Source organism: Bipolaris sorokiniana (assembly GCF_000338995.1).
Source record: "Bipolaris sorokiniana ND90Pr unplaced genomic scaffold COCSAscaffold_14, whole genome shotgun sequence".
NCBI lineage: Eukaryota > Fungi > Ascomycota > Dothideomycetes > Pleosporales > Pleosporaceae > Bipolaris > Bipolaris sorokiniana.
The window spans coordinates 182,873-203,307 of record NW_006911908.1 but is presented as its reverse complement, the minus strand read 5'-3'; the positions used below and the strand labels follow the sequence as shown (position 1 = coordinate 203,307).

The window sequence follows — 20,435 nt, the reverse complement described above, 5'->3', positions numbered from 1 at the left end:
AGTGAAAAATCAAGTAAGCGTCATAATATCCCAATCATCGTCCGGTCCAATCTCCAGATTCCGCCTCTGGTTCCCCGATGAGCGCTTCAAGACCTCTTGCAGTAACGTCTTCTCCTAGTCGATGTAGCGTCTCCAGCCATTCGCAACAAGACATTTCTTCCCTTTGTCATCAACCCCCATGACAAAGCGCTCCCACCGAGCGTCTTGCCCAGCGCCAAGAACTAGTACAGTCTGGTCATCCAGCCAACCAATCAATCCTTTCGTAGGCCTACCGCCGGGTACACCGGGAATGCCCGCGCTCAGGGTAGCAGATTTGCCGTGTGGGCCCCAAGATGTAGGCTCATCTCCCATTTCGAACTTGGCCGTGGCGGTGGGATATGTGTCGGAGAATTGCCGGGGTAAAAGCGGAATTTTGGACAGTATGCCGTACTTGTGCTGCGCTGGATCGGCTTGCGCCGCGGCGGTTGCTGTCTTGAGATCGTAGATGTGCAGTGTAGATTTGTCTGAGGTTACAGCGAGCGTCGAGCCGTCTGGAGAGAATGCAAGAGAAAACACAGCAGCAGGATCGACGCCGCGGCGAAGTTCTGCTAGTTTAGTGCAGGATGGGAATGACCAGAGACGTATAATGGTGCCCTGCTCACTGGCGGTTGCTATGAGATCACAACTTCTGCTTATGCCGATCGCGCGTAGTGGGCTCTCGTGGGCGGGGATGATGCTGACGTTGCCCGTGTTCAGATCGTATATCTTGACTTGTCCAGCGGCTCTACCGGGGAACGCGACAATATTCGACCCCAGCTCCAATAACCCAAACGGATTGTTGACCGTCTCATACTCGGCCGTCTTGACTGGAGGTACTTTCATCTTATATATGCATACCGAATTCAGCAGCGCAACGACCATGTGCGTCTGCGACAGGCGCACACGCTGGATGGGCGTCTTGAACTCGACCGACGTGGTAAAACGCTCTGTTTTGTCATTCCAGATTTGAACCTTGTAGATTATGTCAGTTTTGTCGACCCAAATCCAGTCGGAGTCCTCGGGACGCACCTTGTTCTGGGGATACTTGGGTTGCTTCCCTCCTCCGACCAGGGCAATGTAGCTCTTGTTGCCGAGCATCTCTGCGCAGCCGATGCCGCCACCGACCTCTGCGGGAATGTCAGCACATGGACATATGTGCAAGCGTGTTGAAAGTACCTCTTGCTATCCTTTCCTCACATGTTGTTGACGAAAAGACTGCAACCGTCAGTAGGTATTGGTGAACTTGGACAAGAGTGTCGTCATACCGCGGAATCCCGTCTCAAGAGCGACCGAGAAGTGAGAGCAGTCGGCGTTGAACGAGGCTGAGAGAACAAACGGGCCTGTGTCCGAGTCGAGGATAGGTCTGGTATTCATGGTCCGTCGTCGGTATAGAGTAACTCGGCTATGCGTTGTTTCAAACACAAGGTGGGGTGGGCGGGCGGCGTCTTCTTGGATGCGGGAGTCGATGTTTTAATCAGCGCAGAGACTGCAAGTGCAAGGAGCTCCGTGACATGCTAGGCCATAGTGTTGCCAGTAGCGACTGAGGCAGCATATGTATGAACAGCGTAGAGTGGGTAGGCGACGACGACATCGAGGGTCCAGGGCTCCAAGGTCACAGCTCACCTTGTCATCTGCATCCACCTAATAAGCCTGGCTTTCCCCGTAATGCGGGAGCTAGCCGATTCTGGCAAGCGTGACTGGCGGGACGCAGGACATGTGTACGGAATGCTCCCTGGGTCCTATACATACTACTGTACGGTTAGGAGAGCCAAATAACTCAAACGTCAGATATGATGGAACTGTTTCATCATGCCATTGTAGAGTGCCGTGACTTGCGGGTCCCCGTCAAAAGCAAGTATACAACATGTTCGTCAAAGGTCGGGATTCAGCACGCGTCGAGGCCGATAGGGCATCCTTATCAGCAGCCAGCAAAGTGCACAACCAAAGGGAGAGACGGGTATCGAGACAAGTACGAAGATAGCAGTATCATTTTTCGCCCTATATGGCCGTTTCACTGCATCTTTCAGCATACACGACAAGTGACAACCTTCTCGTGTTGCACATCGTTCCCAAAGTAGTCGGGCCAGGTGGTTGCGCCAAGAAGGAGACACCGACCAGGGTGTTTCCCGCTAGCGAGCCCCTTTGCATCGCGCAGGGAGTAGCTGCCAATGTCCCCAAATTTCCACGACGACACCGCTCCAACACACCAGACAGTCTTCATCCTCTATCTCTCCGTACTCTCTCGCCCGCAATCTCTCGCCCTCTTCCGGCAGACTCCATTGTGTGCACACGACTCCATCCAAGACAGCCCACATCAACCCTTCACAGCCCATCATGTCTTCGGTACGCTGCTCCTCCCCACGACACCACATCTGCGCCCATCGGGCACACGCCCGCTACCCTGCCCTCTGCACATGACCCTGTCATCAATTCCAGTCACTAACAATGCATCAGGCGCTTAACAAGACGCGCAGAAAGAAGAATGTCAAGAAGGGAATCCAGTTCTGCCTGATGGTTTGCGGTGCCTCAGGTACTGGCCGGACAACCTTTGTCAACACGCTCTGCGGCAACCAGGTGCTTGGACACAAGGAGGTGGATGACCCTACAACTGCCCACGTTGAGGAGGGCGTCAAAATCAAGCCCATCACTGTCGGTAAGTTTGTTTATTGGCGGTGGACACGGCCATCACGCCATGAGGCAGCTACTGACAATGGCCAGAACTTGATGAGGAAGGTACCCGCATCTCGCTCACAATTGTCGACACCCCTGGATTTGGAGACCAGATTGACAACGAGGCTAGGTAAGGACCTTGCAGCAACCGTTACAACACCGACTTACCTCTATGCAGTTTCTCAGAGATTGTCGGATACCTTGAGCGACAGTACGATGGCATTCTCGCCGAAGAGTCGCGTATCAAGCGTAACCCACGCTTCCGTGACGACCGTGTACACGTACTGCTGTACTTCATCACGCCTACTGGTCATGGGTATGTGCTCCCCATATGAGTTAGGGTTCTACTAACACAAACCCCTAGTCTCCGTGAACTCGACATTGAGCTCATGAAGCGCCTTTCCCCCCGCTGCAACGTCATCCCTGTGATCGGTAAGGCCGACTCACTCACACCCGCTGAGCTCGCCGAGTCGAAAAAGCTCGTCATGGAGGATATTGAGCACTACCGCATCCCTGTATACAACTTCCCTTACGATGTTGAAGAAGACGACGAGGACACGGTTGAGGAGAACGCCGAGCTCCGTGGCTTGATGCCCTTTGCCATTGTTGGATCCGAGGACATTGTTGAGGTGAACGGTCGACGGGTACGAGCACGACAGTACCCCTGGGGTATTGTAGAGGTGGATAACCCCCGCCACTCGGACTTCCTTGCCGTGCGAAGCGCGCTTCTGCACAGCCATCTCGCTGATCTCAAGGAAATCACGCACGACTTCCTGTATGAGAACTACCGTACTGAGAAGCTTAGCAAGAGCGTTGAGGGTGGTGCTGCTTCGTAAGTTTTTGAGCCATGATGTGATTTGGAATGGAATGCTAACAGAGCATAGTAACGACTCGTCAATGAACCCCGAGGACCTTGCCAGTCAGTCAGTGCGTCTGAAGGAGGAGCAACTGCGCCGCGAGGAGGAGAAGCTGCGCGAGATTGAAGTCAAGGTACAACGCGAGATCAACGAGAAGCGACAGGAGCTCCTGGCACGCGAGAGCCAACTGAAAGAGATTGAGGCGCGCATGCACCGGGAACAGAGTGGTATGGCGCATGACGACGCGGACGATGCTTAAGCGTGTCCAAGTGGCATGCGTTACGCCCGGCTCCGCCTTTGCATCAGCTCTGATGTTGGGCATCAGCGTTCCGCGCGCTTGGACGGGCAAAAAAAGAAGTGCCAGAGACGGACCACAAGAGACGGTTGACTGACCCAGCATCGGTGGCGTTTTTTTTTTGCAAATGGAGGAGGGATTTTCTTGGGATGCGCCGACACTGAGAAAGGACGGGGTCGAAACGTCGGACTTCACTTCTTCTTTTAGTCTGGGGGCCTTTGATTATTTTAACGGACAGTGTTTTTGCCATTGGATGTGGTCTGCGGCTACACGGTCCCCCAAACATGACACCGCTTCTCGTATGTTTACTTAGCCTTTTTCGATACTTATTCCCCCCGCCTTTTGGTTCCTTCATGTAGGAGGTAGTAATTCACATTCTAATATCACTCTGATCGCTGATGGTGCCTTTTTTTTGCGTGTATTGAGTCGAGTGGCTGGGGGTGTGTGTATGTGTGTGTATACGTGTACATATGCAAGCTCTTTTGCTTTTTAGGTGGTGCATAGGTCGCAGTCAGTCCGTCCGTCAGTCAGTCAGTCAGCACGCAGATGGGAGAGTCGTGTGTTGTATGTAGACAAGTCCATTGTCTGGCGAATAGGAGGCATTTATAGCGCGGTGCATGAGCCTAATGCAGTTGCATGTTCTGGACACTCGTGTTTTCCCAATAGCTACCTTGTGCACGCAAGGGAAAATGGTGTCATTTCTTCACGGCGTAATACTCCTCACCGCCCTAGACTACCTTTGTCCAACCTTTGTCCCAAACTGGTATGTACACTCGTCTCTGGAAACGGCGAATACCGTAACTCCGTCGGCAAGCTTCGGGTTATGTTTGTTAATTTACATGTAGATCTTTTTGGCATCACATTGTCCGTCCTCGAGCGGCACTACGCGGATAAATTGTTCGGCATCCAGAGCTACATAGACGGGTCAGGGATTAAGCCAGGTTATTTGTGTGAGACCTCGGTCCTTCATTGTGAAAGAGAGCGTGTACATACATGCCAAGCACAGTGTTATCTGTACACCCATACATGGACTTACATGCCTTTTTTGCTTTTGCACAGCCTGGCGCAGGTAGAGGCGTCGGTCACAGTAATGTATAACGTGAGCTTTAAAAAACCGTTACCACCGAGGTCTCCAAAGGGAAAAGCCATGTACCTTGAATAGCGCTGGCTCGGCTTGAACCTTGGGCACAAGATGTGTATAGTGATAGAGAGAGAGAATGTAGACTGCACCCCGCTTCTCCATGTGGCGACTGTTGAGGTGCCGACAAGGGCTTTCTCAGCCACCATGCGACCAAGAAGAGGGGGTATGGCAGGCTGAGTACATGGTTGCACTGGTAGTCCGTCAAGACCATTGCTACCTGATCGAGAGGCTGCTGGTAGATCGCGATGACGAGCAAAACACGAAGCCAGTATGCTGCAGTCAGCTACAGACCACGCTGCCCAGCTTCCTGCTCAACACAGGCGAGTTTTCCGCATCGGTGAAGTACTGCACGTCATGATGCCGGTACGTAGCGACCCGTCTCACTGTAATTATCGGTGTACTCTCCAGATTCCCATGTAACGTTTGATTCTGCATCACTGAATAGTTGTTATAGAGACTGCCGGCCATGATATGACACTGGGCATCCAGCTTGCAGCGCAACATGGGCTTGTAGCCCTATCTGGTAACGTCCGTAGGTCTACCGCCACGCTCATAACAAGGGCGAAAATCGCCAGTTACTGAACTTCGGACCTGGTCTAGTATGGGCAGACGTGATTGGACATGTCAGCAAATGCAGGGCCCCCCAACTGCCGATGTCTTTGGTGCCTCGACTTAGACTCCCAGGAATTGTGCCCAATATTCCTCGACGACCAGGTTTACTTGGAGGCCGTCCCGGACTCGACGATCGGGTATTGGAGATGGCAGATGGGATAGACGGCGGCACAGGGGCCCCTGGTTCGTGCTATTCCAAGAGCGAGGTGGGATTAACCGAGTATCCGTGGTCGATAGGAAGCATGCCGATGGGTGGCGATTAGGCGGTTTGGGCCTCAAGACACAGGTGTCTCTGGGGCAAAAGAAATTGATAATGCCATGTTGCAATGACATACAAAGAAATATGGGCCTAGCGATTTGTGAAGTCGCAGCATCGGTGAGCGTTTCGGCATGCAAGTTGGTCCACTCACACCGCAGTGCAGCACACACCAACGCCCGGTCCGCTATCAGCTACGTAGGTATGTGTATGTATGTATAGTATGTGTGGTTGCAGATTCGGCATACCGACATGTGCCGGCAGATGGGGCGCTTAGCAGAGAGCTTATTGCCGTTGAGATGGGCCCGTATATGCGTAGACCAATGTGGTGGCTCTATGGCATTGGCCTGTTTGGTCGCTTAGGGATTATACCCGAGCGGCTGTGCTCGGGACGGAGCCGACGTTGATAGAGGGTGGCCAAGGGGACGGTGAAGGTGGTTGTTCCGTGCTGGGATTGGCAGAGTGGGATGAAGGAGTAGGTTCCGGGTTGGCAATAAAGATGTGAATGGACTGAGTGGGCGAGTCTTTGCAGATGGCAGCAGTGTCTTATGCAGAAGGCCCCATGGGAACGAATCCTTTGTTCCACATTCCCACTCTGTGGCCGACAGAGTGGGTGGACGTGGCAGCGTGCAGCCTAGCTGTATACACGTCAAGGCGTGGGTGGGCCAGGGTGCAGAAGACTCGGTCTGGACGGGTGTCGGGGTGGGAGTGCATAAAAGATGGGTGATGGGGCATGTAGTACACACAGTAGCTAGGAGGGTACATAGTGTGTACATAGGCGATGAAGCGAGGAACCTAGGTTCGTAGATCGGCAGGGCGTCTAGTTCGCTCACGGTGTTGCATGACGCATGCCCTGGCCCCACCTTTTCCCAACGGGCCCACTTGGACGACGTGATCCGGGTGCGGAAGAAGGCGTGAATTATCAGGGTAGCCGCGCCGTGCGCGCCTGCGAGGATTAATATGGCTGGCGACGGTACGCACGGCTGTGGCCTCTTGGCGAGCCGTCTGGTTTTGTCGAGTGCAATCTGTATCTGGGACCGAAGTGGTCGTGTGGTGGTCCAGCGGGGGGCTAGCGAGTCGTCGTCGGCATCATGTGCATGGGCAGCATAAGTGAAGTGGACTTGCACTTGGTTACATACACAGCTATGTAAACTGGGTACGTGCACATACATGTGTACAACGGGTGGGCATTGGTTTTTGTGCTGCATCTGCATCTGCATTTCGATAGATATGTACACATGGGTTTGGGGCGTGTGTAAGTAGAGGTGCGTGTGCATATATGTGCGTCTGCGCGTGCATCAGCCATTCAGACGGCACTGGGTTATGCACACGTACGTAACCTCGGCCTTTGACCTGCACGCCCGGCTGGTGCGGGCCTGGGGGCGAGGGGGAGCGTTGCCAGGAACCGAAGACTAGACAGGCATACGCTCGGATGGGGAAAGCAGAGCCTCCTGCTAGCGACATGTATCTAGGCGCTCTCTGGCAGGCCACTGGACGTTGCAGTCTGTGGCCAAATCGCCTTCACAGCCATGTTATGCAGCACGAGTCCCACCCGCGTGGTTCGGGAGCGCCAGCTCAAGCTGAACCATCTGCCACCCGTCCAGCGTTCAGCGTCCAGCGTCCACACTGTCCATGTCCACACTGGCTACCGCACGTCAGCTCCCCACCCTCGAACTTTTCAGAGCCAGCTGCTCTGCTCAGTGCCCTCACCGGATTGCCCGGCCGCCAACTGAGAACGATGCGCATGTGCAGCTCGGGTGGGGAACGCCACCTGTCGCCTTTGTCGAGTGCGGCCGCGCGAGAGCCGGGACGATATCATCAAGTGCAAACACACACACACATACGCAGCTTTAACTTTGCATGCTCCGTCCCGTGTGCGGGCAATTGGCCTGCCTAGGCTCTGGCTAGCCCGCCTGCCCGTCTCCATTCTCCCCCAAGGCCGCTCCGATGCAGGGTCCCATCCGCCGACAGAGGGCTGCTCGACACCTGGTGGTTAGAGCATTCCCCAGAGCATCTGCATGCATACACACATACGTATGCGTACATATTACACACACACTTAGCCAGTGCCGCATCGAGATGAACGGCCCCGTTTGCCAGGCCCGATAAAAAAACACTCAAGTCACAGATAAGTCTAGACTCGCCAATCGGGTTGCAGATCGGTGGGGGAGGAGGTTAAGCCCACGCCCCCTGCACGCCTGCCCACTAGTACACAGCCACTCATCTCGTACCGAGCTGCAACGCTTCCTCAACGCCATGGACAGTGACGGAAGCAGGGATCCCTCTTCCCCGAATGCTGATTGTTCCCTAGCTGCCTTCGGGGCCTGCTAAATGCCTCTACTACCCAACGCACAGGCACGACCGCTTGACTGTTCTCCAACGCGACTGCGGCGGCAGAGCTAGTAAAATGGAACCTCGGACATGTTCGTCATCAACGCAACATGTTTGCCTGCACCAGGCAGCTGTGGGCAGGTACCACCACGTCCTTACTGGATGCTGCCTCGCCGCCCTCCTTCTTTTCTCTACAAACCTCCTGCCATTGCCACCCTTCATTGGCCATGTCGTAAAGCTTCCTTCTTCTCCTCCTTTGCATCCACATCGAATCACTTCACTCCCCCATCCTCATCCAACGGCTTATTCTGACGCGAGCCCCCCAGCGCCACCCTCGCTCCTTCCCCGAATCCCATCCACTCTTGCCTGTACTTTTCCATTATATACCCGCCTTGACCTTGCCTTCCCTTCTCTTCGATACTGCCCTCCGCAACTCACTCATTCACTCCCACGCTCCCTCCCTCGCTTCTACACATCTAGTCACATCTCTCACACGACACCATGGACCGACCTCAAGTATCCATTCCTCCCGTAGGTCATCTTGTACTACTTACATGTCGCGTGCTCCATATACTAACACGGCAACGCTAGGCTGCGAATGTACTCGGGGTAGGTCATCTGCTCCACCACGCTTGAGTCATGATACTAACCTTTCTTGTCTGCAAATAGACAATCGGAACTGGTGAGTGAACTGCTGTAGCCATCTTGCGACTATGCTGACTTGATGCTAGTGTATGCACATCATGCAATCCAATTTTTGACCGACTTTTGCTAACATGGTTTTCTTGACTGTAGTTGTTGGTGTGTACAGGTATGTAACCAATGAAGCTTTTGACAATGGCAGCAACTAACAACCAACAGATTATCCCACAGTAAGCATCACAATGCCACCAACTCAGCACCAACTAACACAGCCCAGAATATGGCACAACTGGCGACGAAAGAGCACAGAGGGTCTGCCAGGATCCATGCTCATTCTCTGGTCGATATGTAAGCTTACTGGCTACCGATATGCAGGCTTGATACTAACCATTGCAGGTGGCGTCCCATTTGGTGTATACGCCATTGTTCAGGTACGGCTGCAGCCACCAACGCTTGGCGTCTGCTGACATGACTTACTAGAACTTCAACTTTGCGCTCAAATTTCAACCCCAAGCATTCGCCAGTCTCACGCTCATTTCTTGGGGCCAGACACTCTACTACCACAAGTCAGTCTATTCCCCAGAACAAACAACAATGACTAATATTTGATAGCAAATGGCGGGTGTGGACAGCCACCCTTGCGACCATTGCCCTAGCCGCCAGCTTTGGGCTTATGGAGCTGATTCTTATCCTCACTCTGCGTGTAAGCAACCGCAAGCTGCTTCTTGTTGTTCCCAACTGACCAAGTGTTTTCAGGGCCCCTATAGCCGAGGCGTCGAATGGCCCATGATGCTCATGGCCATCTTAGCAACCATCATCCAGGTCGCCGGCCTGATCCCCCCTTTCTTCGAACTTGCAAAGCGCGATGGAAGAGTCATTGGAATCGGTATGGAAGCGGCTAGCCTACCCCGAGGAAGATATTGTGGCTGACGTTCCTAGACTTTTGGTTTCTCACCATCGACTATGCTGGTGCCTTCTTCTCGCTCATGGCTCTTAGTATGTTCACCCCAGTTTCTCCAGAACAACGTGGCTAACAAAGGAAATAGTTGCACAACAATGGTTCGATGTCCTCGGTGGAAGTCTCTACATCTCCTGGTATGTCTTCCGTGTCTCTAGTGTCACAATCATCCACTTCATTCACTAACACCGTTTAGCATGCTACTTGAAACCGGTATCTTTGCTTCGCAAGCCATCTGGCTCTGGCGCGTTCGCCATGTACGCGCCGAAGCCAAGAAGGCTGGAAAGACGTATGACGAATACATCGCCGAGAACCCGAGCAAGAAGCTATTCGCGAGCGAATCCTCCGAAACTTTTGTCGATGTCGAAGCTGGCACCGAGAAGCGATCGGCGAGCACATGCACCGAGAAGACGACTACAAGTCAACATGAGCATATGCAAGCCACACCGAACGACGCAACGGCAACATCGCCAGGGACATCGCCGAAGTCATCACCGGAGTCATCACCGGAGTCATCGCCGACAGCACTACAACAGCCACCAGCTGCTGTCTTAAAGCCCAGCGGGTCTGGTACATCATAATCATTCAAGCTTTGTATTACTTGAACAATCTTTGGGCGGCTACAACTTGGTAATTTTTTTTAAAAACTTTTTTCCTCGGCCAGGAAATAAAACACATAGGCCCAGTGAGTCCAAGAATAGCTTTGGTTATCTTGTTTTCATCTATCTTTCACTTTATTCTGGGTATTTGCAAAGCAAAAAGGATGCACACGACACGTGTACGAACAATACATAATTTCTGGGACTTGGGTGGAGGTATTTTGGCGTTATGACATGGATATTCAGGGTATGATTACAGTGTGGCAGGGCCAAAAAAGTTCATATTGCCTGGGAAAACCTGGAAAAGGGGTAATGGATCAATCAATCAAGCACAAAGCAATGAAATAAAAGTTTAATTTCTCGTCAGTCTGGCTAGACCTTGTTGTTGTCGTGGAGGTTGCAATATGCTTTTGTGCTGACTATATACGTACCACATATGTTGAGAGTTTTTTTTAATTGGAGGGTGTGTTATTGCCATGATGTAGTTAGTATGGAATATACGACAAGGGTATCAGTATGCGTAATGAGCACAAACCAAAGCGGGTTTCCAACATGGCAGCTTTGGAAGCTTTGTCCCAAATATTTTTCGTTCCTTCTTAATTTAGCAACTAATCGTTCGAGCATATCGGCAAGGCAATTCAACAATATTTTCTGTTTCCCACACCATCTGTCTCATTGAGCAAGCTATACATGCATATGTGCATTGCGTGCATTACATGTACTCCACCCACCCGGCCCCTCCTCCATTTACAATACACAGACAAGTACAAGTAAAAGAATCAGAATCCTGGAAAAAACAGTCTGACGTCAGTTCGTGTCCTATACGAGCCAGGTTCATCGTTTTCGTTAATTTTCCTGTGAGGGTTTTCTGCGAAAGCACATGTTCTACGCATGCCCCCCCCCACACACACACTTCTAACGTGACTGGTTGGACGGGGGTGGTATTCATATGCAAGTCATGAGGCGCACCTTGACTTCATTACGCATAACACGAAGATGATGAAAAGACTGGAGAAAAATTTATTCTGATCCCTTGATGGGGGGTGGGCTTGAATCGAGTCGAGTCGAGTCGTCAAGTCGGAGGAACAGGGGGGGGGGGACGCGCGACATGGGTGTAGGGCCGATTGAGGGTGTACGCAATTGCCCTTTTTTCTTGCCTGTGGGGAGTGGGTTGAGTGAGTGAATACGGTGGTTTTGTCAGGAAGGAGAGGCAGGGACGTGCTGAGGGTGGCGGTTACTTGTGAGCGTGGGGTGATTTTGCTTTGTCTGTGCGTTGAGTGAGGGTATGCAGGGTATTGTGGGGGTTGAGGGTGAAAGAAATAGGGGTGTAAATTATACAAATGGGTAGCCCTTATGACAGAGATTTGGTAAGGGGCTTGTTTGAGCAGCTCTGCACAAGTTGGAAGATGAGGTCTTGCGTATCGAGGTTTTGGCGTTTGGTTTATTTATTACCTTTCTCAGCATGTACACAAACTGTGTAGGACGTAACCTCTTCTAGGACTCATCTCCCCAAAACGAGGCATTCAGTGACGACACCGATTTGCGCTAACGTCCCGCTGCTATTGGCATCATGCCATTGTTGGGTGTGTGGGGAAGCTAGAAAAGGGTCGCCGCACAATAGAGAAAAGAGTAGTCAGATGCTCATTCTCTCCCCAGCCCACTTGATCCTCATGAACCATGCATAGATGCTTTCAAGTTTTATCGACGCTCATGTGGGTCTAGATGGTGACCGTACGTGGTAGTAGCTGTGGCAAAGGGGTGCCGTCTCAGGTTAGTCCAGATCACAGGTTGACGTCATTACCGGTGATGTGGACATGAGACATTTTGGTCAGTCGGGAGTCCAATCGTGGGGGACAAGTATTACTAGCAGTAGTTTCCATCAGTTGCCGACATCATACTCAAGATGGCTAGCAGAATCTCCGATTCGGCATGTTTTGCAGGTATACATATTTCAGCCTTGTAGGGTGAGCTGCATCAATAAGTCCATGCCTTTTTTGGGATCCGGTGCACCAATTCAAAGTATGCAACTAGCCTATTCCGACATATTGCCTTCTTGACTTCGGAACGGATGCTCATGATACACACTTGTGGTTCTGATGCACGCTGTTAGCGGGGCAGTAAAAGAGACTTGGTGATCGAGCAAGCATGGAACAGCCAAGCCTGAGCGTAAAGTCCCAGGTGACATGGCCTTTGCAGACGTCTTGGCATCGGGCGACATAGTACATAGTCAGGCATGTCCATATCACCATGTTACTGTAGACCTGAGGTGGTTTGACGTGCTCTGGCCTGGGGATTTGACAATGGGTGAGGGGTGGAAGAAGATGGAACGTCGAGGCAGATTCGGGAATGGGTGGCACGTGAAGCAGAGCTGCGCGTCTGTGTGACCTCATCAAGGCAGCATAGCCCGCGCTACCGCGTCTCACCCCATCCCTCATACCTACCATCTCAACCTACACGTCGATCTTGCGCTTCTGTATCGCAAACCCATCTCGAGCGGCGACAAGTGAAATCACCATGGCCGGACCCAAATACCAGAACGTGCCGCAGCGCGACTCGTTCGACGAGACTGCGCCCGCGCCCTCCTACTCGCAAGCGCCACCCAGCTACCAGGCCACGGAACCCCAGGAAGCGCTTCTGCATGGAGTTCCGCGCAGCGAGGATGACAACCTGCCAGACGACTTCAAGTTTGGTGGAGTAGTGGCAGAGGCGACGCTGGATATTCGAATGGCGTTTATTCGAAAGGTGTATGCCATCTTGTAAGCACTGCCTTAGGCCCCCGAAACACATGTGTCGCATGTATACTGACGGCATACAGGACTGTCCAACTCCTCGCCACGGCCGCTGTAAGCTTCGTGTCCATGACATCGGTGACATACAGAACCTGGATTCAAACACACTCGTGGCCGTTGTGGGTGTCGATGTTTGGCTCCTTCGCCTTCCTGGGACTTACCTATTGGAAACGCAAATCATACCCCACGAACCTCATGTTCCTCGCCGGTTTCACTGCCATGGAGGCATACATGATCTCGGTCATTGTGTCGTTTACTGAGTCCAAGATTGTGCTGCAGGCCGTGTTCTTTACGCTGGGCATCTTTATCGCACTAAGCCTGTTTGCATGCCAGTCCAAGTACGACTTTACAAGCTGGGTGCCGTATCTTTTTGGAGCACTGTGGGTAGTGGTGCTCTTTGGCTTCATGTCGGCCTTTTTCCCGTACAACTCGACTGTGGACCTGGGCTATGGCATCATCTGCGCGCTAATCTTTTCGGGCTACATCCTGGTCGACACGCAGTTGATTATGCGCCACTACCATGTCGAGGAGGAAATCGCTGCGGCTATCTCGCTCTACCTCGACATTATCAACCTCTTCCTCGCGATTCTAAGGATTCTCAACTCGCAGAATCAGAACTAGACTAGGCGTGGAATGGTGAGGGGTGCATGATGGAGGGGGATATCATGTTGGAAGGAGCGCTTGGGGCGCCATGGAAATCGTCTAGGTTGTCCAGACTGCGGGGTTGTTTGCATGTTCTAGGCACAGTGTATACACGTAGCTGGTGTAATATTGATACAGTGATTAGGCAAAGTGATCTGGTTCCAGTGGGTATATGCAAGCATGTATGTACACATTTGTGGTGAACGGCTACTCTACAGGCGGCACTGTCGTGCATCGTGCGCCATGGGGCAATGGCAATGACTCGATTGGGCTGGTCGTTGACATGACGCCCGGCGCGGTCAATACTGGACCATTGCATACGACATGGTTCTATGTGAGGATACATCAGACCATGGCGGGGTAGTCGTCTACGGGGCAGTTTGAATGCGTGGGCCTGTGATTGGCCAGCAGAGGCGTAACAGGAACCCTCGGTTGTTCCGCCGACGAAGCTTTTGCAGGTCGAGGACTTGGCGTGTCCACATTCGCTGGCACTCCGTCCACCACAAATCGACGCCCATGATTTCCCATTGCCGCAGGGGCCTCCGCTCCCACGCCACGTCCAGGACGAGATGGCGCGCCGGGCCACTCGCCTCCCCTTGGCCCAGCGACGGAGCGCGAGGTGAGTTGAGCTCAAGTGCCTACCTGGATACATATCACATACCTCGATAGATTCGCATGTCTGTACTTACTTGCATGCATGTGTATTACCACCTACTTTGCCGGCTCCTGGCGCCCCGGTACCAAAGTTACGCGAAGTCCAAAGTTACGCGAAAATCACAAGTAGCAGGCACGGCGGGCTCCAGAACGCAGCTAACAGAGCACTGTTAGCTCCCGCGACACCTGTCCACAGCCCACAGTCCAATCCTCCAGGGGCAATTGGTCGCTGGCTGCATATCTCTACAACACAAGTGGAGCGCCCGTCTCGGACTCCTTGGCCGCCCGCGCGCACACTGCACAGCTTGTCGGGGAGATTGACTGTTGATTGGCGCTTGCCCGCTTTCACGTCTAAACCCTGAATATCTCTGCTTGGGCGCACCACACCGCTCCCCCCGTCAATTGTTTCTGGTCTGCGACTCTGCCCCCCGCAAACACTTCTCCCTGCCTCTGCCGTCCGTCTCTTTGCCATTGTGCATCCCAATGGCTGCTGGTTGCTGAGATACACCCCCACTGCCCTCACCACGCTCACTACCCAGCATCCAGTTCCTTAGACCGGTCCCCACGCCCGTTGCTTCTGGTACAGCACATTCGCTGTCTCGCAACAAGGGAACTGGGACGGCACCCCAACCGCTTCCGCCAGACCATCCACTTCCACACCAATCGCACGCCATTAATTCGCTTTTCGCTATAATAAATCCTTACCAAACTCTTTTCCTCATCGCCCCAGTTCTTTCCCACGTTTAGAGACACCGCCCTCCCCCCCAAAAGGGAGCCCAGCATGGCGGCCAAAGCCACCATGCCACCTGCCATCGGTACGCCACAAAAGTCGCACACAGCAAATATCCAAGCCGAGAAAGCACCCACGGCGCCCAAGAAGCGAAAGATGCAGCCAAAGAAGGCCGACGATGAGGGGCTCCTGGCCACACTATGCACGCTCATCTCCGACCATCAGATTGGTATGTCTCTTCCCCAGCATCTCAACACTCCTGCGGCCCCTTTCAAAGCTAACTTGGACCAGGCATATCTGTCAACCTCCTCACTCTCCTCACCTTAACACATTTTTTCTTTCCCCGCGCCCGAAGCCGGACCAACAAGTTTTTCCACATGTCCTACTATAACTCCGAAACTGGTATGTATGGATGTGGAACCGACGACCTCCCCTTTGTCTTCCTGTGGACCATCATTTTCACCGGACTCAGAGTCGCCGTTATGGAGTATATGTTGAATCCACTGGCTAGGCTTGGGGGCATTAGGACAAAAAAGGGACTCAGTCGATTCAAGGAACAGGCTTGGTTAATTGTCTACTATACCTGTTCTTGGTCTCTCGGAATGGTATGTTTACTCTACGGCAGAGGTATGGCGGATCAGGGGTGCTAACAAGACAACAGTACATCATGTATCACTCCGAGTTCTGGCTCAACCTACACGGCATCTGGGAAGGTTGGCCCTTCCGAGAGGCTGACGGCCTCTTCAAATGGTACTACCTCGTCCAATGGGGTTTCTGGATCCAGCAGATTCTTGTCGTCAACATTGAGGAAAAGCGCAAGGACTACGCGCAGATGCTGTCTCACCATTTATTCACGACCGCTCTCATGGCTCTGTCGTACGGATACTTCCACATGCGTGTCGGCATCGTAATTCTTACAATCATGGACTTTGTCGACATTGTATTGCCAGTAAGACGATCCTCCTCGAGCAAGCGATTTCGTGACTAATCATTGCAGACTGCCAAGCTTCTTAAGTACATGGGCTACACGAATGCATGTGATTATGTTTTCGGACTCTTTGTTATCTCCTGGATAGTCACCCGCCACGTCCTTTACATGATGGTCTGCTGGTCCATCTACGTTTATGCACCCCTCGACATGGAACCCGGCTGCTACCTCGCTGACTCCACGTCAAAACAAACCTCGTTTGTTCCCATATCAAACACCTCGCAATTTGAAGCTCTTGGAGGCAATAACCACTGGGGAAACCTTCTCAAGGCATACAATGACCGCAACGGACCCATTTGCTGGAACCCACAGATTCGATACTATTTCCTGGCGCTCCTCCTTACCCTGCAAGTATTCTGCTGCATCTGGTTTGCAACCATTTCCAGAATCGTGTACACTGTAGTCAGGGGAAATGCTGCAGAAGATTTGCGTTCAGATGACGAGGGTGAAGATGAGGAGATTGAGGAGGATCAGACCAACACCATTTTTAACATGGCAACCACATGCGCTGAGTCGGGCATGAGCTCCCTGCAGCCAAAGGAGGAGGAAGTCGGCGTTGACGCTCTGACGTTTGCTCGCATGAATGGTGCCAGCCAGCGACGACAGGCCAGGAGGGAGAGCGCACGAGCAAGTGGCATCAGCATTCCGGGACATGGTGATCGCAAGGAGCTGTTGGGTCGCATTGGCTGTGATAAGCCTTCCTAAGCTCTAGTCGTTATTCTTTTGACAAATTTTATGGCGTTTTGGCGTGTAATGTGGTGAGGTGAGAGGAGTCCGTGTTTCCATTATTGTCGGATCGCATGGCTTTGCACATGTCGCTGGATATGTATACCCTACTAGAAGACGAGTGTAGAATTTTTCCTCTACCATCGCTTTTTTTTCGAGCAATGACCAGCCTTGCTCATACACGTGTACAAAAGAATTTTGATATGCATTTGTGACAGATTTGCGTTGGTTATGCTGAACATGAAGTGAAGTTGTTCTGTCATCCTCGGCTTGTTCTGATATGATGGTGGGGCTATCAAACCGACCTCGGACAAGAACGACGGACGCTAGACGCGCACTATGTTTGGGACTACAAAGTACTACTAGTCAATGTAGCTCTGTGACACACTGATACCCATCACTTATGCCAAAAGACCTTTTCATTCTCGAAAAAGAACCGTTACTCCGTTCGATGCTGGATCAGTAGCACCTTTACACACATCCTGCACTCAGGACTACACATACACACATGTGACAACCCTCTGTAACACACCAACGTCATTTCACCAACCATGTCCACGGAACCCACTCAGCCCCTCCCCAACCCCCCCTTCTACACCATCCCCAACATCAACAACCTCCGCGACGCATCCATCTCTCTCCAAACCACCTCAGGCTCCAGCGTCCGCCCCAACATCCTCTTCCGCAGCGCTGAAGTCTCCAAGCTCGACTTGGCCGGCTGGAAAACCGTGCACTCCCTCGGGGTATCCCACGTCTTCGATCTCCGCTCCAAACCCGAAGTCGACAAGGGCTGGGCCGGCATCGTCGGCAAAGATGCCTCGGGCGACAACGACGTGCGGCCGGGTTGGCTGCAGGCAATGGAGCAAGCGGGCGTAGCGCGCTCGTGGGTTCCCGTGTTTGAAGAGAGTGATTATTCGCCTGAGCGACTGGCAGAGCGGTATTCAAAGTACATGGATGAGGCGGTTACGGGGTTTGTCGAGGCGTATCGAGATATTTTGGCAAATGGGGGTCCGGCGTTTGGCAAGATACTGAGGTATCTTGCGGGTATTTCGGTGCCTTCTTCTTCTTCTTCTTCTTCTTCTTCTGTAGAGGAAGGGGGGAAGGTTGTTGGGGCACTGGTGCATTGTACGGCGGGGAAAGATCGGACAGGGATTTTTTTCGGGCTGCTGTTCGACTTTCTTGGTGTGCCACGCGTGCAGATTGCGGATGAGTACCAACTTACTGAGCTGGGGCTTGCACATATTCGTGAGGAGGTTGTGAGGAGGTTGATGCAGAGTCCGGGGTTTAAGAAGTATATGCTGGCGAGTATGGAGGGGACGAAGCTTTCGGTCGAAGATATTGCGAGGAGTCTAAAGGGCGAGGATGGACAGGATCAGGTTCAAGTGCCGCCCGAGGTGCTGGAGAAGGGAAGGCAGGCGGCACTACGGATGATTGGGGCAAGAAAGGAGAGTATGTTGAAGAGTTTGGAGATGCTAGATGAAGTGTTCGGGGGTGCGGAGAGGTATTTGAGGGAGAAGTGTGGGCTAAGTGATAAGGAGTTGGATGCGTTGAAGAACAATCTTTTGGTAGAGGGACAAGTAGTCCAGGGACATGTGAAGAATGGCTCTCTTTGAGCGATAGATTAGAGGCTTGGACTTAGACAGATAGAAATCACGCGTAGATACAGTCTTGTAAGTACAAAAGACATACCAGGTATTTGCAATAACGCTACATACACCAATTATCGCCCAATGTGGTAGCTCTTTTTCACTTGTCCTAAGCACAATCTCATTGCTTTAGGCTATTAACGTATATATCTACTTAGCTTCAACCGCGCATGCATCGCCACAAGGCTGCTTCGTTTCCTCACTGTGATCCAAGGTCTTAGCCTCGACCCCAATCAGGCGCGCCAACTCTGAGATATTAGTATGATCCACAGTGTTTTGCATGCGATACATGTACTCGCATTTACCATCTGTAAATCCCATGCATAAGTTTCTTAGGTTTTCATCGTTTTGGAGGACGGTTGACTTACCTGCGGAAATGATTACTTCTCCACCATTTAACGCCTTGGGTCCGACCTGGTTCACATGTTGAATGTTAGCCACTGCACCCTTGATGCCGCCCCAGATCCTGGATGCAGTGCTTCCTGCATCGCGCATGTAGTCCTTCTGCTCATCGCCGACTTTGGCCTCAGCTAGGTTGTACTTGAAGCCAAAGATGTTGTGTAGACGGAGCGAAGGATCCGTGTAGATGGGATAGGCAGATGCTGATTTCACTGCATATGTGTCGATGGGTTGGTAAGAACCGCAGCCGATTGCCAGGACTTGTCGGATCTTTTAGTTTGGTTCTACGTTGGGGATGTAAGACGTACTTTGAGTAGAAGGGGGAAGGTCAGACGGGGGTATTGATTCGCTGATGCATCGGAGATAGGCTTGGCAATTTAGACACCCTTTTAAAATTTGTATCAGTGTTTATGTACCTTGCAAAATCATAATTATTCTCGCGTTGTTAACAATAGTGCGAAGCCATAAGCGTAGGAAACGGGTCCAGTGGGGCTGTGGCGCGATCCAAACATTGCTTTTACAACATTATGCATACGCATATGGACTTACAGAAATGCCTAGTAAATATCAAAACACTTTGTTTTCCTTTGACCAGATCTCCTAGAATGTGAGTTTTCCCTTCGCGATCATAAACCTCGATCTTGAGCGCCTCTGACAGTTCGGCAGCGGTCGGTAAGCTCGTCGGACTGGAGGCGTCTGAAGGTGCATCAGAAGAAGCCATGTCTTACGTTGAAATTACGGGTTTTGATGAAATACTGCTGTCGAGGTAGCTGCGCTTCTGTCGTGAAGTAAGACAATTTGGGATGGGTGGTGACGTGTGGAAGGTCACCTTTTGGAGGTAGCTACAGATGGCAGGTCATGCCCGACACCAACTTCGAGTTTTCTAGAATAGGTGTAATTTTAGTCAAATATATACAAATCCATCCTAAGAAATCGATTAAAACTAGTGCCAAGTCGTGCAGTCTACGCGCTACAGAGCTAGAAGCTGGTAAAGTAGCTAATTCGAACACGTTTCACTCACGAAAACAAAAAGACACAGACCACCTAGCTGCTTACTAAGAAAGAGCTTAGTAAGAAGCTTACTAAGAATGCCGCCAGAAAGCGACACTATACGAGTTAATACTCAAGAAAATAGACAGGAAAGCCTAGGTCTAGAGGCTCAAATCGACAGAGAAATGGACGTAGAGTCCCCACCAGCCACGCCCACCCAACCAGCCAGCCAAGCTAGCTTATTTGAGCTGCCAATACTACCACCAAACAAACGGCAAGCCAACTTCTCACCAGAAATATCCCAGCCAGCCCGAAACCTATTCCTAAGCCAAAGCAATCAAAAGCCAACAGCTAAGAACGCGCAACAAGCAATTCAGTGGGCTAGAGACCTTATACTCCAGGCCTCTATAATGGCAGATTCCCACGTAGCTCAAAATAAGCTACTAGAGCTACTCGACGTCTTTAGAGACTATACTGAAACAGGCAGAGTAG

At 51.9% G+C, this 20,435-nt stretch overlaps 9 protein-coding genes across 9 annotated transcripts; 5 read left to right on the top strand and 4 right to left on the bottom strand.

Moving 5' to 3' along the window:
* Positions 1–114: 114 nt before the first annotated feature.
* Positions 115–1,392, bottom strand: COCSADRAFT_29589 (uncharacterized protein; the record flags this gene model as incomplete). Its single annotated transcript, XM_007705367.1, has 3 exons — positions 115–1,145; positions 1,195–1,233; positions 1,284–1,392. The coding sequence occupies 3 exons, from the start codon at positions 1,390–1,392 to the stop codon at positions 115–117; spliced, it is 1,179 nt and encodes a 392-aa protein (XP_007703557.1).
* A 763-nt stretch (positions 1,393–2,155) lies between these two features.
* Positions 2,156–4,242, top strand: COCSADRAFT_39990 (uncharacterized protein). The gene is made up of 6 exons (XM_007705394.1): positions 2,156–2,361; positions 2,473–2,671; positions 2,737–2,818; positions 2,867–3,004; positions 3,053–3,520; positions 3,573–4,242. The coding sequence occupies exons 1-6, from the start codon at positions 2,353–2,355 to the stop codon at positions 3,802–3,804; spliced, it is 1,128 nt and encodes a 375-aa protein (XP_007703584.1). The 5' UTR covers positions 2,156–2,352; the 3' UTR covers positions 3,805–4,242.
* A 449-nt stretch (positions 4,243–4,691) lies between these two features.
* Positions 4,692–5,390, bottom strand: COCSADRAFT_241827 (uncharacterized protein). The gene is made up of 2 exons (XM_007705535.1): positions 4,877–5,390; positions 4,692–4,752 (listed from the first exon to the last, which is right to left on the bottom strand). The coding sequence occupies exons 1-2, from the start codon at positions 5,125–5,127 to the stop codon at positions 4,698–4,700; spliced, it is 306 nt and encodes a 101-aa protein (XP_007703725.1). The 5' UTR covers positions 5,128–5,390; the 3' UTR covers positions 4,692–4,697.
* A 642-nt stretch (positions 5,391–6,032) lies between these two features.
* On the bottom strand, positions 6,033–7,110 carry COCSADRAFT_345599 (uncharacterized protein). The gene has a single exon (XM_007705534.1). It carries the CDS (start codon positions 7,067–7,069, stop codon positions 6,209–6,211), a length of 861 nt encoding a protein of 286 aa, XP_007703724.1. The 5' UTR covers positions 7,070–7,110; the 3' UTR covers positions 6,033–6,208.
* A 1,477-nt stretch (positions 7,111–8,587) lies between these two features.
* Positions 8,588–10,748, top strand: COCSADRAFT_241755 (uncharacterized protein). The gene is made up of 12 exons (XM_007705533.1): positions 8,588–8,711; positions 8,772–8,789; positions 8,850–8,862; positions 8,976–8,991; positions 9,042–9,052; positions 9,100–9,170; positions 9,303–9,388; positions 9,435–9,525; positions 9,579–9,708; positions 9,762–9,818; positions 9,869–9,917; positions 9,977–10,748. Exons 1-12 carry the CDS (start codon positions 8,682–8,684, stop codon positions 10,359–10,361), a joined length of 957 nt encoding a protein of 318 aa, XP_007703723.1. The 5' UTR covers positions 8,588–8,681; the 3' UTR covers positions 10,362–10,748.
* Positions 10,749–12,652: 1,904 nt separating this feature from the next.
* On the top strand, positions 12,653–14,051 carry COCSADRAFT_202626 (uncharacterized protein). Its single transcript, XM_007705532.1, has 2 exons — positions 12,653–13,135; positions 13,195–14,051. The coding sequence occupies exons 1-2, from the start codon at positions 12,894–12,896 to the stop codon at positions 13,787–13,789; spliced, it is 837 nt and encodes a 278-aa protein (XP_007703722.1). The 5' UTR covers positions 12,653–12,893; the 3' UTR covers positions 13,790–14,051.
* A 731-nt stretch (positions 14,052–14,782) lies between these two features.
* COCSADRAFT_184175 (uncharacterized protein) lies at positions 14,783–17,124 on the top strand. Its single transcript, XM_007705531.1, has 4 exons — positions 14,783–15,423; positions 15,486–15,799; positions 15,856–16,143; positions 16,192–17,124. Exons 1-4 carry the CDS (start codon positions 15,246–15,248, stop codon positions 16,885–16,887), a joined length of 1,476 nt encoding a protein of 491 aa, XP_007703721.1. The 5' UTR covers positions 14,783–15,245; the 3' UTR covers positions 16,888–17,124.
* Positions 17,125–17,459: 335 nt separating this feature from the next.
* Positions 17,460–18,521, top strand: COCSADRAFT_98535 (uncharacterized protein; the record flags this gene model as incomplete). Its single annotated transcript, XM_007705530.1, has 2 exons — positions 17,460–17,960; positions 18,012–18,521. 2 exons carry the CDS (start codon positions 17,460–17,462, stop codon positions 18,519–18,521), a joined length of 1,011 nt encoding a protein of 336 aa, XP_007703720.1.
* Positions 18,522–18,612: 91 nt separating this feature from the next.
* COCSADRAFT_241714 (uncharacterized protein) lies at positions 18,613–19,956 on the bottom strand. The gene is made up of 4 exons (XM_007705529.1): positions 19,503–19,956; positions 19,262–19,339; positions 18,923–19,213; positions 18,613–18,862 (listed from the first exon to the last, which is right to left on the bottom strand). Exons 1-4 carry the CDS (start codon positions 19,672–19,674, stop codon positions 18,705–18,707), a joined length of 699 nt encoding a protein of 232 aa, XP_007703719.1. The 5' UTR covers positions 19,675–19,956; the 3' UTR covers positions 18,613–18,704.
* Between the last annotated feature and the right edge of the window lie 479 nt (positions 19,957–20,435).

Coding starts and splice junctions, on each gene's coding strand:
- COCSADRAFT_241755 (XM_007705533.1), top strand. CDS start 8,682: ATGGACCGACCTCAAGTATCCATTCCTCCC. Junction 9,389..9,434: donor CAGACACTCTACTACCACAA/GTCAGTCTATTC, acceptor AATATTTGATAG/CAAATGGCGGGTGTGGACAG. Junction 9,709..9,761: donor TGGAAGAGTCATTGGAATCG/GTATGGAAGCGG, acceptor TGACGTTCCTAG/ACTTTTGGTTTCTCACCATC.
- COCSADRAFT_241714 (XM_007705529.1), bottom strand. CDS start 19,674: ATGGCTTCTTCTGATGCACCTTCAGACGCCTCCAGTCCGACGAGCTTA. Junction 19,340..19,502: donor GATATTTACTAGGCATTTCT/GTAAGTCCATAT, acceptor AAATTTTAAAAG/GGTGTCTAAATTGCCAAGCC. Junction 18,863..18,922: donor AGAAGTAATCATTTCCGCAG/GTAAGTCAACCG, acceptor TGGGATTTACAG/ATGGTAAATGCGAGTACATG.
- COCSADRAFT_345599 (XM_007705534.1), bottom strand. CDS start 7,069: ATGCAGATGCAGATGCAGCACAAAAACCAATGCCCACCCGTTGTACAC.
- COCSADRAFT_39990 (XM_007705394.1), top strand. Junction 2,672..2,736: donor AATCAAGCCCATCACTGTCG/GTAAGTTTGTTT, acceptor GACAATGGCCAG/AACTTGATGAGGAAGGTACC. Junction 2,819..2,866: donor CAGATTGACAACGAGGCTAG/GTAAGGACCTTG, acceptor ACCTCTATGCAG/TTTCTCAGAGATTGTCGGAT.
- COCSADRAFT_202626 (XM_007705532.1), top strand. CDS start 12,894: ATGGCCGGACCCAAATACCAGAACGTGCCGCAGCGCGACTCGTTCGAC. Junction 13,136..13,194: donor CGAAAGGTGTATGCCATCTT/GTAAGCACTGCC, acceptor GACGGCATACAG/GACTGTCCAACTCCTCGCCA.
- COCSADRAFT_184175 (XM_007705531.1), top strand. CDS start 15,246: ATGGCGGCCAAAGCCACCATGCCACCTGCCATCGGTACGCCACAAAAG. Junction 15,424..15,485: donor CATCTCCGACCATCAGATTG/GTATGTCTCTTC, acceptor AACTTGGACCAG/GCATATCTGTCAACCTCCTC. Junction 15,800..15,855: donor GTTCTTGGTCTCTCGGAATG/GTATGTTTACTC, acceptor ACAAGACAACAG/TACATCATGTATCACTCCGA.
- COCSADRAFT_241827 (XM_007705535.1), bottom strand. CDS start 5,127: ATGGTGGCTGAGAAAGCCCTTGTCGGCACCTCAACAGTCGCCACATGG. Junction 4,753..4,876: donor TGCAAAAGCAAAAAAGGCAT/GTAAGTCCATGT, acceptor CCGTCTATGTAG/CTCTGGATGCCGAACAATTT.